The sequence below is a fragment of the Ctenopharyngodon idella genome, chromosome 22, assembly GCF_019924925.1.
Source record: "Ctenopharyngodon idella isolate HZGC_01 chromosome 22, HZGC01, whole genome shotgun sequence".
Taxonomy (NCBI): domain Eukaryota; kingdom Metazoa; phylum Chordata; class Actinopteri; order Cypriniformes; family Xenocyprididae; genus Ctenopharyngodon; species Ctenopharyngodon idella.
The window spans coordinates 12,750,001-12,765,000 of record NC_067241.1 but is presented as its reverse complement, the minus strand read 5'-3'; the positions used below and the strand labels follow the sequence as shown (position 1 = coordinate 12,765,000).

At 36.8% G+C, this 15,000-nt stretch overlaps 1 protein-coding gene across 1 annotated transcript in view; it reads right to left on the bottom strand.

Annotated features, from left to right (window-relative positions):
* Nucleotides 1-15,000, bottom strand: part of plekhg5b (pleckstrin homology domain containing, family G (with RhoGef domain) member 5b) — a 79,188-nt gene that overhangs the window by 61,909 nt on the left and 2,279 nt on the right. Inside the window, exon 3 of the mRNA XM_051881149.1 lies at nt 1-29. This exon is cut by the window's left edge and continues 48 nt beyond it. Coding sequence (XP_051737109.1) covers nt 1-29 — 29 coding nt within the window. The remainder of the gene's footprint in view (nt 30-15,000) is intronic.

Genomic DNA, 15,000 nt, shown 5'->3' with positions numbered 1-15,000 from the left:
GCACTCCTCTTCCTGAGCGGGCTTCTCATCTACAACAGGAAATCACACACAGATACACCTTACAGAACTGACATGTACATTTTCTGAAGAAAAACAACAGTTTAAAAGTGTCGCCACCACATTGCTAGGGTGTTGCTAAGTGGTCGCTAATGTATTTGCAGTGTTTATGGAGTTGCTACGCGGTTGCAAGGGTATTTTGGAATGATGCTATAAGGTTCCTAAGGTGTTTTGGGTGGTTGCTAGGGTGTTGTGGTGTTCTTTTGTTCGTTTTACTGTCCTGAAGATGAAAATAATAAGTCAGATCACTTAAAGTTTGTTCAAGTTTTATTTTTATTTTTTAAAGAAAGGTTAAAAACAAGAAAAATGATGTGCAAGGGTCGCCACCACATCGCCAGGGTGTTGCTAAGTGGATTGATGCTATAAAGCTGGCTAAGGTGTTATGGGTGGTTATGGGTGTTGAGTTGTGTTTTCAACACCCTAGCAACCACCCATAACACCTAAACAAAACAAAAAACAAAACTAAACAAATATAAATAAATAAAACAAAACATAACCAGTCCTAAATCTTAAGAGGATATTTAGTAGGGCTGGGTATTGACACAAATTTCAAAATTCGAATCGATTTAATCGAATCGAATATCGATTATTTTGGATATATATAAGGTACAGTACATGGCAAATTTTCTCAAGGAAAAAAAAAATCTCTCAACTAATGCTGTAAACAATACATGGGATTCAGTTCTACATTACTATAATATTGAAGGTTAAAATTAACTGATTTGTATACAAACACTTAAATTAGTGGAAGTTAAGGACGTTTTTATAATAATAAAGTTAAAATACTAATTTTACAATTATGTAATTATATTTCTACTCCAATTAGTTTCTTGAAATACATTATTTAAATGGTGGCTGTTATAAAAGCTTGACGGATTTATTCAAACATGCATTAAATATTGAAGAACATTATGAATTATAACGAAAGTATAATATGGTGCATATTTAGCAAAATGCTATTTTCAAGAGTTCAGTTTTATAGCTGACTAATGAGTTTATGGTCACTGAATATGGTTTCTGAGGTAAATGTGACGTTACGTGACATTGCTTACAAGCTGTTTTATTGACGTCTTTCGCGTTTGAAACACTGAGCTATTCCATGAGACAGGATACGGATTTCGGTAGGTTGTACTGTATCTTTGAACATACCTTTGGGTATTCATTCATGTTTATTTCGCGCTGTAACTGGTATTAAAGCGGAGGAGATGATCAGTTCACGCGCGCTTCGCGTTGCCGCCTCTTTTGATCTGATCTGTCACGCCACATCAAACAGCGCCAAAACGGTTATTTTTTGAATTTCGTAATAAAATGGACAGAATTTAAAATCTGAGACTTTGTTTCATATCAAAAGTAACAAAGCACAAAGCTTATTGCCATTTATTAGATGGGAAGAGCGCTACAATGTTCTATTCATTCATCAACTGAAAACAGACTAGACTAATCGATTCTTGGGATTTAAGAATCGATATCGGTTCGTAAAAATGAGAATCGATTAAAATCGAGAAATCGATATTTTTTACCTAGCCCTAATATTTAGTGTAATAAAGGGATAAAGTCTAAGACAGACAGAGGAACTTTAACAGGATATAAACAGGACAGAAAAGAAGAAGACTAAAACAAAAAGGAAGTGAAAAAAGAAAAGACAACAAAAACATGGTTTAATATCACTTTCGCTTCATTCTTCACTGGATAAACAGGTGTTTGTTATTAGCACAGTGCAAAACTAAAACACCTGACCACACTATAAACATTCATTTTATGAGTGCTAATTATTCATCCGCTTTAAGATCTGTGTGCCTGTATGGAGATGGGAATTTCAACACCGTTAACAGCCACATTTGTAAGCTATCCTCTGTAGAAGTCGACCCAACAAAAACTTTCCATTCTCCTCTCCGCTTACAGATTCAATATTCTCGGGAAAAATTATGAACATCTTTTCCATCTGGAGATATTTTGCTTTAAATGTGTGCTTTCTCCAGTAATATGACTCAGTATTCAATCCTTTAGACCAGTGGTTCCCAAACTTAGACTACCCCTGGGGGTGCGTGATGGGGTACGTGAACAAAATGCTGAGTTTGCAGTTTATTTAATTCTACTGCGCCTTAAAATAACATTAAAACCGAGCATCTATTTCTACAGGCAAAATGTCACTTCTAGTGTAAAAACAAGAAAATAGTAGTGCCGTAAAATGTCAAATACATGACATCCAGTCAAATTACCTCATCTTTTGCGGTCAACACTGACCGCATCCACACAAGCAGCATGCAGAGTCTGCTACCTTAGCAAACCGCGCTACATTAAGGCCGTTCTCGACAATGTACCTTTGTAAAAGTGGGGTTTTAGCATACTAGCATGCAGAACAAATATATAGCTCATCAATTAAACGAGCAAGAATGCAATTTTTCCCGAATATATCGTTGTGCGACTCCAAGCAACACACAGTGGTGTTTCATATAATGAAATGGGAGAGTCAATGATTCAATGACCCATTCTAAATAATATAATAGTACATATATATATATATATATATATATATATATATATACACACACATATATATATATATATATATATATATATATATATATATATATATATACACACACACATCTAAATATAATAATACAGCCACTTGCTTCTTACTGAATTAGAGAATGACTCACTCAGTAAGACAGTGACTTGCTGCCACCTTCTGGCGGTTTTAGTTTAATATTTAAAAGTATCACTTAGTTTTTACCATCATTTCATACTTCTCTATTTTTTTAAAACATTATTTCTAGGGCTGTCACAATTATTATTAAATTTTAATCTAATTAATTATTACACGATGTGGTGATTTATTAATCTAATTAAAATCAAATTAATGAAATTATACTCTAAATAAGAAACTAAAACTGCCAGTAGGTGGTGGTAAATGTCTAAATAAGTCAGTCAATAGTCTTTCATTCATTCAATTTCGTTGAAACGGCTGATTCATTTAGGAATTAAGTAAATGATTCACTTTATGAATGGACCATTGAATCATTAGCCGCTTTTCCACTGTTCTCATTGCGTAACCGTTCCATTCCGTGTCGATCCGGGCCAGCTGGTACGGTTCCGGTTTTATTTCCACTGTGGGGCTAATAACGCAACGGCTTACTGTTTATATGAGAAGTAAATAATGACCGCCTTATGGAGGATAAGATATTTCTTTAATTTTATTATTACTTTGTGTTTACATTGCTCAAATAGAGCGCTTAGCAGCTACATTGGTTCAGCTGACTGATTTGGTCAAAAAACGCGGATTCATTCAGAAAATAAACACCGATGTGTGTTGCTCGTTCTGCTATGGCTTTAGGTAATATTTTCGTTGGCAAAATTGAGCAAAAGCAGACAATACTGTGTCTAAAATGTAACAATATATTAACTTCTTATTCATTGAACTTTTGTAAAAAAAAAAAAAAAAAAAAAAAAAAAAATCAATATCACATTTGCACTTGTGTGATATTGCGCTTGTTACTCATGTGATATCGCTTAACTACAAAAAAAAAAAAAAAAAGTTATAAATATGAGACAAAAAACTCATACAGGGGCATTTTTGCCCTCATATCTTGAATTTTAGGGGCATATTACTGCATTCGACAGGCTACATCACGCAGTGAGTTGTTGTCCTGCTTCATGTTCGTCATCAATCAATAATTGCATTAATAATTTTAACACATTATTTTTTCCCCATAACTAATTAAGTTAATGCGTTAAATCGACAGCCCTAATGATCTCGTAACATTATTATATTCCATTGTAATTGCATTCATGCCACCTCTGAGCAGGAATAAACTGTGTAAATACATAATAGTTGCAGCTTGTGCCACTACAGTGCAAAGATGGCTTTTGGTGATACTGATTTCATTTGATTGAAATTATTGATTTAGTTAAATTAATTGCTTTATTATATTAATTAAATTAATGGGATTTTAAGAATTTCACATAAAACATGACACACATTTAATAGGGTTATAAAAACATTGCCTTTATAAAAAGGTTAAAAAAATGCAGTTGAAAATCAGCAAAAAGGGGCAAATATTGTCCCTTAATGGAAAAGGTGTGACTGCAGTCTAAGTGGAAAAGAGGCAGTATGCAGAAGGACGTTAAATGCCACTCTAAAAGTTTGGGAACCACTGCTTAGACTGAATCAAGAGTGTCATGAATCAGAAACTTGTGATGAAGCCTAAAATTATATGACAATAGTGTCTGACCACAGCACCAGCTGCCTGCTCTAGCTTACCAGTTTATAGATTTTCAGGGAAGCATCACTATTCCTCATACTTATGGTTTTCAAACACTAAAATGTACAATAAGATCAGATGAAACTGAAATATTGCTTAAGAGACTTGATAATAATCTTATGATGTTATTTGACATTTATAATGAATAAAGACCTTAAGGACAACCAGTACGTTTGTTTAGCTTAACGCAGGATGCTAATAATAGGTGGTAAGAGTCTGATACAGCAGTATTCATCTCTTTAATTACCTCTTAACTTCCTCCTGTTCCTTCACACTCTCTCTTTCTCTTCCTCTCTGTTTAACATGGATAGGAATGTCTGACCTCAGCACTGCTGATTAGGCCCAAATCAAACAAATAATAAAAGCAAGCTAGCGGCACATGCACTGTCAACACACACAGTGAGACAGCATGTGCGTACGGCAACTTATCCAGTCATGCTCTAAATACAGATGAAAAAAACTCACTGTGGCCAATTTTCTAAAGCCAAAGTGAATAAAATGTGAGTGTTGTTTACCTTTTGGGTTGCCAACTTCAGCAGAGGAAAAAATGCTTTTTAATGTTTTAATAAAATAAAAAGTCACTATATATAAAGAAATGATAAGAAGAAGAGGAAAAAATAAAAATAAAAAAGGATAAAAGCTGAAACAATTTCTTGAGAGACTTAAAATGGTATTTGATTTTATATAGATAATAATGTTGTAAATAAAAATATAACAAAAAAAAAAACAATATTTTAAAAATAGGAAAAACTTGATAATCTTACAATGGTGTAACAAGTATGTAAAATATAAAATTAATAATAACTAGAATATATAGGCTAAAAATAAAATAAAAAAGTACGTAATAAAAACAAATGTTTAATAAAACAAAAGCAATAGAAAGAAATTATTAAAATAATTTAAAAAACAAAAAAGTAACTGAGAAAAGTTGAAATCTTTACTTAGAATAGTAATTGAGTTTATATAATTATAATAAAAATTTATTAATATTGCACATTATATAAAATCATTACAAAACTAAAATTAAAAAAAGGAGACTTGACAATTTTACAATAGTATATAAAATATGTAAATATACAATTAATAATAACCTAAATAAATAAAAATGTAGGCAATTTCACAACGTAACGATATGCTACATCAATTGAGGCATCATTCAGGACGAGCCAAAGTTTACTTATTTGGACCATGACATACTAGGCCCCCAACGCAAAGTATGAGCATTAGAAATAGTGATGCTTGTCTAGCAAGCACCTCTAAAAATCAGTCAGTGATCCGTAAAACAAAGGCGTACAGTTTCCAACCAAAAATCCCACAACCCTGCAGCCTTATCATACTCTTCCTCAAAGAAGACCACACAGTAAGGACCCTCGACCTCAACTGTACCATGTTTACCATGTATAGGCAGAGTGGAGGTTTCTAAGAGCATGTTTACGTATCGCTTTTGTATGGGCTTTTACAAGGAATTTGAGGAATGCCTCAGATCAGTTCTCTCTGTTCTGTACCACTGAGACGACTGGCACACTACTGGAACTGTCTGATGTCTTGCCTTGTTCTCGTGCTTCGCTCTGAAGGCTAAACCTCCCCGTCAGCCGGAGACGCTGGTTTGAGTTATGTAACGCGAGGCGTCTACTGGAAGACAGATGGCAGACGGCAGAAGCCTGCCAAGGTACGAGGTGTTTCGCATGACTGTCAGAGATGCAGTCAACTGCTGCATCCCCACATGGGAAAGTAAAAAGGTTTAAAACTCAATGACAAGAACAGGATCCCATTCTAAGTTTGTGTATGCGTATTTTAATTAGACAATATTCAGTCAAATCGAATTAGAAACATTGAGATGATAATCATTTTTTGTACCAAGTTTCAAAAATGATGTCTGCTTGAAAATCAAAAAGTGCAATATGCACATTTTAATCATTTTCATTCATGTCATTGACAGAAAACTGACAGCAAGTCTCTGACCACACAGACTCCCATGCCTCCAGCTTCTTACGCAACATACAGAGAGGACTTAAGAGGCCACACACTTGAATCCCGAGCACATACAGTAATATGACCATTTAGAAGGCACTGGTAGAGCTAATCTTCCAGCAATGCGCCTCATAAGATGACTGCATGAGTTTGTGACATTTTCCCATCACTATTACTAACTCAAACACCAAAGTAAGCCATGACCCACCATTATAATCCCCCAGACTAATTATGGCATTTGAGAAGACAAGTATGCACTTAGAAATGCAGTACGCTCCTCTTCTGTAGGCCGCAGTGGCCAGAGAGCGGCTCTCGGTAATGGATTGGCCTTAATTACAGGTCTTATGAATGGAAGTGATCAAAGAAGGGACTCAGTGTTGAAGCTTTCCATCTCCAGATGAGTGTCCCAAATGTTCCGGAAGAAATTTGGGTTGCATAAGTTGAGACAAACAAATAAGGCACTGAGGACTGAATGATGGGCTAATGAAAAACAGCATGTCCAGTATCATCATATACTATTATTATTAGCATACAGATAAGGGCAAGAGTACTGAAGAACATAGAGGTGGCGGTAAGTATTGACAATGATAACACATTTTTTAAGAAGAAGTGACAAGTAGTGTAGAGAGGTCTTACGATGAAAAACAGCTTAAAGGATTAGTTCACTTCAGAAATAAAATTTCCTGATAATTTACTCACCCCCATGTCATCCAATATGTTTGTCTTTTTCTTCAGTTGAAAAGAAATGAAGGTTTTTGAGGAAAACATTCCAGGATTTTTCTCCATAGAGTGGACTTCAACAGGGTTCAACAGGTTGAAGGTCCAAATTGCAGTTTCAGTGCAGCTTCAAAGGGCTCTACATGATCCCAGCTGAGGAATAAGTGTCTTACCTAGTGAAACGATCGGTCATTTTCTTAAAAAAAAATATATATATATTTTTTTTAACCACAAATGCTCATCTTGCACTTCTCTGCGATCATCACGTTGGAAAGGTCACACGTGACGTAGGTGGAAGTACCCCGGTAGGGCAAAAAACTCCCTCATTTTCTCCTCCAACTTCAAAATCGTCCGACAATCGAAACTTTTTTTTTTTTTTTTGTAAAGGCCGGTTGACTTAGTCTTTGCTTTTTAAATACTTGCTCGGTACTTCCGCCTACATCACACGCGACCTTTCCAACGTGATTACATGGCGGATCGCAGAGCAAGACAAGCATTTGTGGTTAAAAAGTATATAAGTTTTTTTTTTTAGAAAATGACCAATCGTTTCATTAGATAAGACCCTTATACCTCAGCTGGGATCATGTAGAGCCCTTTGAAGCTGCAATGAAACTGCAATTTGAACCTTCAACCCGTTGGTCCCTGTTGAAGTCCACTATATGGAGAAAAATCCTGGAATGTTTTCCTCAAAAGCCTTCATTTCTTTTCGACTGAAGAAAGAAATACATAAACATCTTGGATGCCATGGGGGTGAGTAAATTATCAGGAAATTTTAATTCTGAAGTGAACTAATCCTTTAATGTAGCGCTACAAAACAGCAGGAAACAATGCAGTGGCATGTATCTGATGCACACATACATGAACAACATTAAAATACTAAAGTTTAAGCAAGTACCATCAGAGATGGAAGTGTACTAAAGACAACAGCTCATGGTTAGTGACTGAAGAGTGAGGGTATTTTGGGTAAGTGGACCAAGCCTTACCATTAACATCATCGATGACATCCAGAGGGGACGACCAAGAGTACCGTTCCGCCCCCAGCTCTGTCAAAGAAGATGGTAGTGTCTCGAGCTCATAAGCTCCCCGTTTCCTCCAGTAAAGGAACATTGTGAAGGATGAGGCTTGTAAATGTTAACTGCAAAAATAAGCACCCTGCTAACTGATCTTAGCTAAAGGCTACTTTAAAAGGAAACAATACCAACTCGTACAATAAATAAACACTCGACATCTAACGAGTCATCTTGACATCCACCTCTGATGTGCCCTTAACTGGATATAGTCAATCTCAAACAATTCGCCATAAAGCAAGCACCTGCAGTTACCTCATCTTCCCTAACAATTAAACCTTTCTTTGATCCCGTTTCACGAGTTCCAACCCATAAAAGTGTGCAACTAGGCATGCCAAAACCGGACCTACATTCCAAACCCGAGCAAATCCTGGCACCCATTTCACAGCACCCCAATGAAACTCATGACAATAAATCTCAATTGAGAACGTATGACGGGTTCCTCACTTCTGAAATTGTGATTCCCACAATGGAATCTTGCAGTATGCCAAGACGGGAACACCTAAAATTCCCCTACACCTTGGCAAGAACAATCAAATTAAAGCCTTCCAAAGTTGCTCGATGTCTTGACCAGAATGTCTCGCTTCTTTTGAGAAGTTGACAGTGCTTCTTCTTCAACTTCATCTCAGATGTTCTTTGGTTTCTTCACTGAACTATCAGTATTTCCTCCAAGGAAGTCTCCAAGGAACAGGCGCATTGGTGTCAAAGTCTTTGCAAGCAGTTTGGGCAAAGAGGACTGGTTGTCAGAGGGTGTTCGACCCACACTAACAGACAAATGTTGTATTCATACTGGGGTGAAGTGCATGCTGGGATTGACAGACTAGGCCAATACCTTCCAGTCTTTGAGAAACAAAGATCCCTTGCAAACCCCTCCTACACAGACAGTGAACTTTGTCTATGATTTGCACAAACAATAAAAGCCAGACATTTCTGCATTGATTAGAGCCCTGGTCCTCCTTTTCAGAGACTTATGCATTACAAATGCCGTGTGACTAAAACAATGTCAGCTGTTTCCATGGATGGACGCCAGCCAGCAGTGGCTCCTGATAAGATATCCACTTTACAGAGGTGGATGCATGTCAACATGACATCATTGCAAATGTGGCATTTTCTCAATGTCAAAGGAACAGGTTGGCAACGTCTTGTTGCAGTAAGGTTGCTTCAGTTATCCTGCAGAGAAGAATTACTGTGAGAACGTACTGTGCAAGAGTCATAGGGGAGGGACGATGTTGCACAGCCATTCAAATGTCCAATTTTGGGATAAGAAATTAGAGGGTACGGCTGGGGCAGACTTACTCTTGGAGTCTGGCTTTGCAGACATATGGTAGTAATCCAGAACCTGGCTTTGAACTTGCAGCTTTTTTACATGAACAGGCCACTCAGGCAGCTGTAGAACGAGACGCACCAAGCAGACTTCAGACAATGAATCTGAGATTTTTCCTCTGCAACTTTAGCGTCTTTTTTAAGCACAAACAGTGGGCTTAAATATTCTGTGTTAGCATAAAAAGTGTGCTTACGTAATAGAGTTTGAGTGCAGACATGTGACCGAGAGGCAGAATGAGTGTGTGCATCAGGACGAAGTGAAAGAGTGAGTTTTCCAAGCCTCGATGGTGTTGACAGGGCAGTTTGACACTCTGGTTGCAAAAGTAGAGGAAAACAGAGTTTAACCTATATTTAGACGAAATGACTATATCATATGCTATACTTAAAGGGACAGTTCACCCAAAAATAAAAATTCTGTCATCATTTACTCACTCTAAAGTTGTTCCTAAAGTTTCTTTATTCTGCTGAACACAAAAGAAGATATTGTGAAGAATATTGGTAACCCAAACAGTTGATGGGCCCCATTGACTTCCATAGTATTTTTTTTCCATACCATGGAACTATAAATGTTCTTTCACAAGACAAATGAAGTTGTGTTTATTAACCGCTAGAGCATCAAAAATACATGGATAAGCCCAACTATTGACAATCGTCTGCAACAATTTGTCTGCACGTAACGTGCAGTTACAACCCATCTAGATAGCCAGACTTTTTTACCTCTCACTAGGTGTACGGCCATGAAAATGACTGATATGCCTTTCACTCAAACCCTGTTTTACAAAATCCCTAAATTGTTACTGTAACAGCACAGGGGTATTTATGTATGTAATGAAAAGCTAGACCGTCTGTACACTCAGTACACAAGCAGATATTACAGAGCTCATCCTTGGCAGAGACATGGTCATTAACACAAGGTTGAGATCCGCCTAAATGGACTTAAGCTGGGAGGGGGAAGATGTTCAGTAGCAGTCAGCGTGGGACAAAGTGATGGCATGAACTCATGCTAAAGGGCCCTTTTAATCTACCATAATCGGCACACGGATGAGAAGGGTGACACAAGCGGGCTATTCCTATAACGAACAGAGCATAAAGCCAAGAATCCAAAAGCTACAGAAGTTACATTAGAGCTACACAGTCAATTGCTTAGTCAATCTAGAAACATATTTAACGACTAAAAAACTAAACATAAAAAACACACATATATGTAGCTCTGACTCTAAACTATTTTTAAAGAGTTTTGCTGCATTCATGCATTTCCCAAATTACCATAATTACAAGATGACAACACCAAGATTCAAACTCAGAGATTATTTGTTTATAAGGCAACTCTCGTGTTCTTATTTTTAGAGGAAGCATCGTTACTACATTGAATATGCACGAAGAAGTAGTAGTAGCATTCGTCTGGTTTATTAGAAGCAGAGACCGTTCTATGTTAGAAGAAAGAAGAAACCTCATTGCTTGACTGGCTAACGTACTCTCTGCGGTCTCAGACGACGACATCTTTGTCTTGTGTCGGCCAGACGGCCACCGTAGCTTCTCTATTTTGCTACGAAAGGGAGGGGTGAGCGCCGTTGGTTGCAGTTTGCAATCTCACCACTAGATGCCGCTAATATTTACACACTGCACCTTTAACCGTGCACATTTTTTTTTTTTATTCGTGTACCTTGTAATCTTTAATCAAAATAAATTCCCCTCCCTCTTGCAGCGACATCTCTTCTCTGATGATGTGTATTCTGGCACGAAGGCAGGACAACCTGTCACTCACATGAGATCGACCAATAGCAAACCACAACCAGCCAATCAATTCCCTATGGACAAAATCAAGTCCCTCCCTACATTTTCTCTTGTTCAAGAAGCCGTTTCACTCGGATATACTTCACAATAGCGGAAAAGACTGTTGCGACTTCTGTTTCATGCTGACATTAAGAGCAGTGAAACACCTAATTTCAATACTTTAATTCTATTCTATTGTAATAATATTCCATATCAACTATAATAATATTCCATATCAAACTGAAAAGTAAGAATTAGCTTTACCTAAGCCATGCATGCTATGTTGTTTTTGTTTCATGATATAACTGTGTTTCTAATTACTAAGTATTAGATAAAAACATAAATGTTGTTGGAATAGTATGCAGTATGTATGCAGTATGCATTAATGAACCAAGTTGTTATTACTTGTCAGCTATAAAAACCCTGCTGAAAAACTATTAAACTGGTTTAATGCTTTTTGTGTAATACCAACAACACATGCTAACCATGATAAAACAAATAAGACTAAAATATTAGTCTAAAAATATACCTTTTTATCATTAAAAAATACTATTTTTATTATTTAAGCCAAAGTCCTGTAGTGAAGTATCTAGAGTATACTAGAGTGAATATTTTCATTACTCATCACAGCTGGGACCTAAATGAACTGAAGGAACACAAATTTCACCTTCAGGCTCCAACAGCGACACTCCATCAGTCAAACGAACCAAGCGACTTCAAACTGCAAGTTCACAGCTAAATTACTGCTAATCTCATTCATTCAACGGGTCTAATAGCTATACAAGCACTTAAACCCAGGGCAGGACCTGGAGGAAGAACAATATGCTAATAGCACAGTCTTAAGCCTTCCTTGTGTGTGATAAAAGCAAGTTGAAAGCGTGACAGAGTGAGGGATGATGGGAAAGCTGTAAGGCTAAGAGGGCTGTTGAACGGTGGAGGGAACGGCTGACAGCTGCGAGAGCCTGTTCATGAGCATTACATCATCTCAGGACTTGAAAAGCTGATAGCAATAACCCTGCGGTGTGTTTTTGTGTGCATGTAGGGGGTTGCATTTGACTTTGAGTCATGCTTACAATACAGAAATACGTCAATGTAAGTTAAGTTACCAGCGACATTTAATTACATATTTACTTTTGATCACATTAATAAAATGCAATGTGTTTTTCGATTCAAAGTAAGAACAATTCATTGACAAGAAAATTGTCAGTTTTTTGTGTAAGATGGTTTTAATCACTTTTTTGTAGTATGAATAACTAGATTTTTATATTTTGTGGCCTAGCAAAACCTGTAACCACAATACCAAGGCATTGCTATGAAGTTGAATTCTTGATGGTTGCTAGATGGTACCTTACTGACCCCAAGACAAAAAAGCCCAGATCTCTATGATATTCTGGTTTCTAGAAATAGCTGGATCCTTCATTGTACGTCTACATTGATCACTTATTTAAGATGTGCAAATGGTATAGAAAAGTCAAACAGGGGCCACAAACATGAATTAAGACCTCTTGCATTTTGTTACTTTTAGAAAACCTGACTACTAGAGGTGTAACGGTACTAAGGTTGTCAAAAGTACAGATCCTTTGGTACCAAGTCGGTACTGAAATTTTTTAAAAAAAAATGTCAAAATGCCAGCACTTCCATTGGCCATTGTGTTCACGTGCTCAACAGATACATCTGTGATTGGCTACAATGATCAACGCTTCAAAAACTTCACCGAGCACTTACACAGATACACACGGGAGCGTCTGAATCAGCGGATAGATGCCTGCTTTCAAACACTCCCGTGTGTATCTGTGTAAGCGCTCTGTGAACTACATGTTTTTGAAGCGTTGATCATTGTAGCCAATCACAGACATATCTGTTGAGCGAGTGAACACAATGGCCAATCAGAGGTGTTTGAAGCTAGTCAGAATCCGCTCAACAGCACTCAAAATGCTAGGGGGAATGCTGGTATCATCACATTTTTTAAATTTTAGTACAGACTTGGTACCGAACCTTTTGACAACCGTAACCAGGTACACCAGGGGGAAACACTAAACATAAAATTTGCTTCTTTTTTTTTTAAGAAAACAGTGGTTTACTCAACACATTGTGGCTCTGTCCTTGAATATATTCAATTATAATTAAAATTTTCTTAAGTGTGTGCATATATGGTGCATAGATTTAGCAAAATGCTCTTGTCTAGAGACGTGGACACTGAATGACTTGCCTGAAGTAAATGTAATGCTACGTGACATTGTTTAGAAACTGTTTTATTGACGTATTTCCGTCGTTGAACCACATGAGCGATTACATGAGACATGAGATTTTTTCATTCACGTTTATTTCATGCTATAACTAGCAGTAAAGAGGAAGGGATGATCGCATTCACTCGCACTCCGTTTGAACTAAGGCGCCTATACAGCGATCTGTCACGCCACATCAAAGAGTCAAAACAACATTTATTGTTTGAATTTGAAAGATGAGATTTTGTTTCTTATCAAAAGTAACAAAACACAGAGCTTCTTGCGATTACTGGATGGGAGGTGTGCTATATAATGTCTAGTGAAGTTTTATTCGTGCATCAACTGAAACAACATACATTTAAAGAGCGATCTTGGAATTTAAGAATCAAAATCGATTAATCAAAATGAAGATATATAAAAGAAGAAGTTTCAAATTCAGTTCCGCACATGGTTAAAACAACACAGTATTTGTTCAGTTCACATGCATACTGAACCGAAAGAACCATACTAAACATTTTTGGTACGAATACGTGTACCGTCACACCCCTACTGACTAACACTGGACAAACCAAATTTAGCTAAGAGAAACAAACTGGCAAATAAATACCACTTGACACTTCAGATAATAAGATTAGTCTTTAAGCAGAAGGATTTGCCAGTGTTTGGGGCAAAGAATTAGTGGATGCAAGAGGAACTAACTTAAAACACAGTCTTAAACTGTGATGCAATGAAATTTTTCAGGAAGCATTTCAAGCTAAGAGCCTTAAAGGTCAGTCAGTTGACATCATGCATCCAAAATCAGGGAGGAAAAACACACCAGGTAGAACTGTTAAGATAAAATGACTAATCAAACTTGAGTGAGCCAGAAGCTCCTTCTCAGACGAGCCTTAAACACCAGATGCTTGGAGATTAAACCCATGTATTTCAGGCAGGCTTGAGTGGTCTGGTATACTAAGGGTAACTTGCAGCCCCCGCTGAGCTAAGAAGCCTCTGGAGTACACCACACTTTAGTTTAGGATTCTATAAATAACCATTCAGACTGGAAGGCTAATCTTTTCGAGATTGCAGAGGTCAATATAATCAAGCAGGAAAATGTTTGGCAACAGCAAAAAACATCTATGCAGGTCAGTTTGTTGAAAGTAGTAGTATAGAATGGCCAAATCATCCAATTTTATTTGAACAAAGTTCTTGATCTGATATTTAAAAGTCCAATAAAAGCAACAAAACAATCTCAAAATTTATGTTTGTTGATTCTATTGGACTTTTTGGTATGCATGCTTATGTATTAATGGTGCTTGCTAAGTCAAACAATAGCTATTACTTTTAGGGTTAGGAATCTGTCTTATGTTTTTGGCAGAAGATAAAATGGTTGAAAAAAGCCCTACAGATTGTAGGTGTGACCTGAGCCATATCTAGGCACTGGAATATCTTAAATATTTTGGCCAAGACCAGTAAGCAACAATGCACCTTTCTATCAGACATGCAAAAAATATCATAAAATGCTCAAAAAAATATTGTAATTTTCTAATTTTATAAAGAACAGGCTACTTATCTTGTCTGATTCTCAGCCAATTAAACATTAAAATTCTATGATATGCCAAT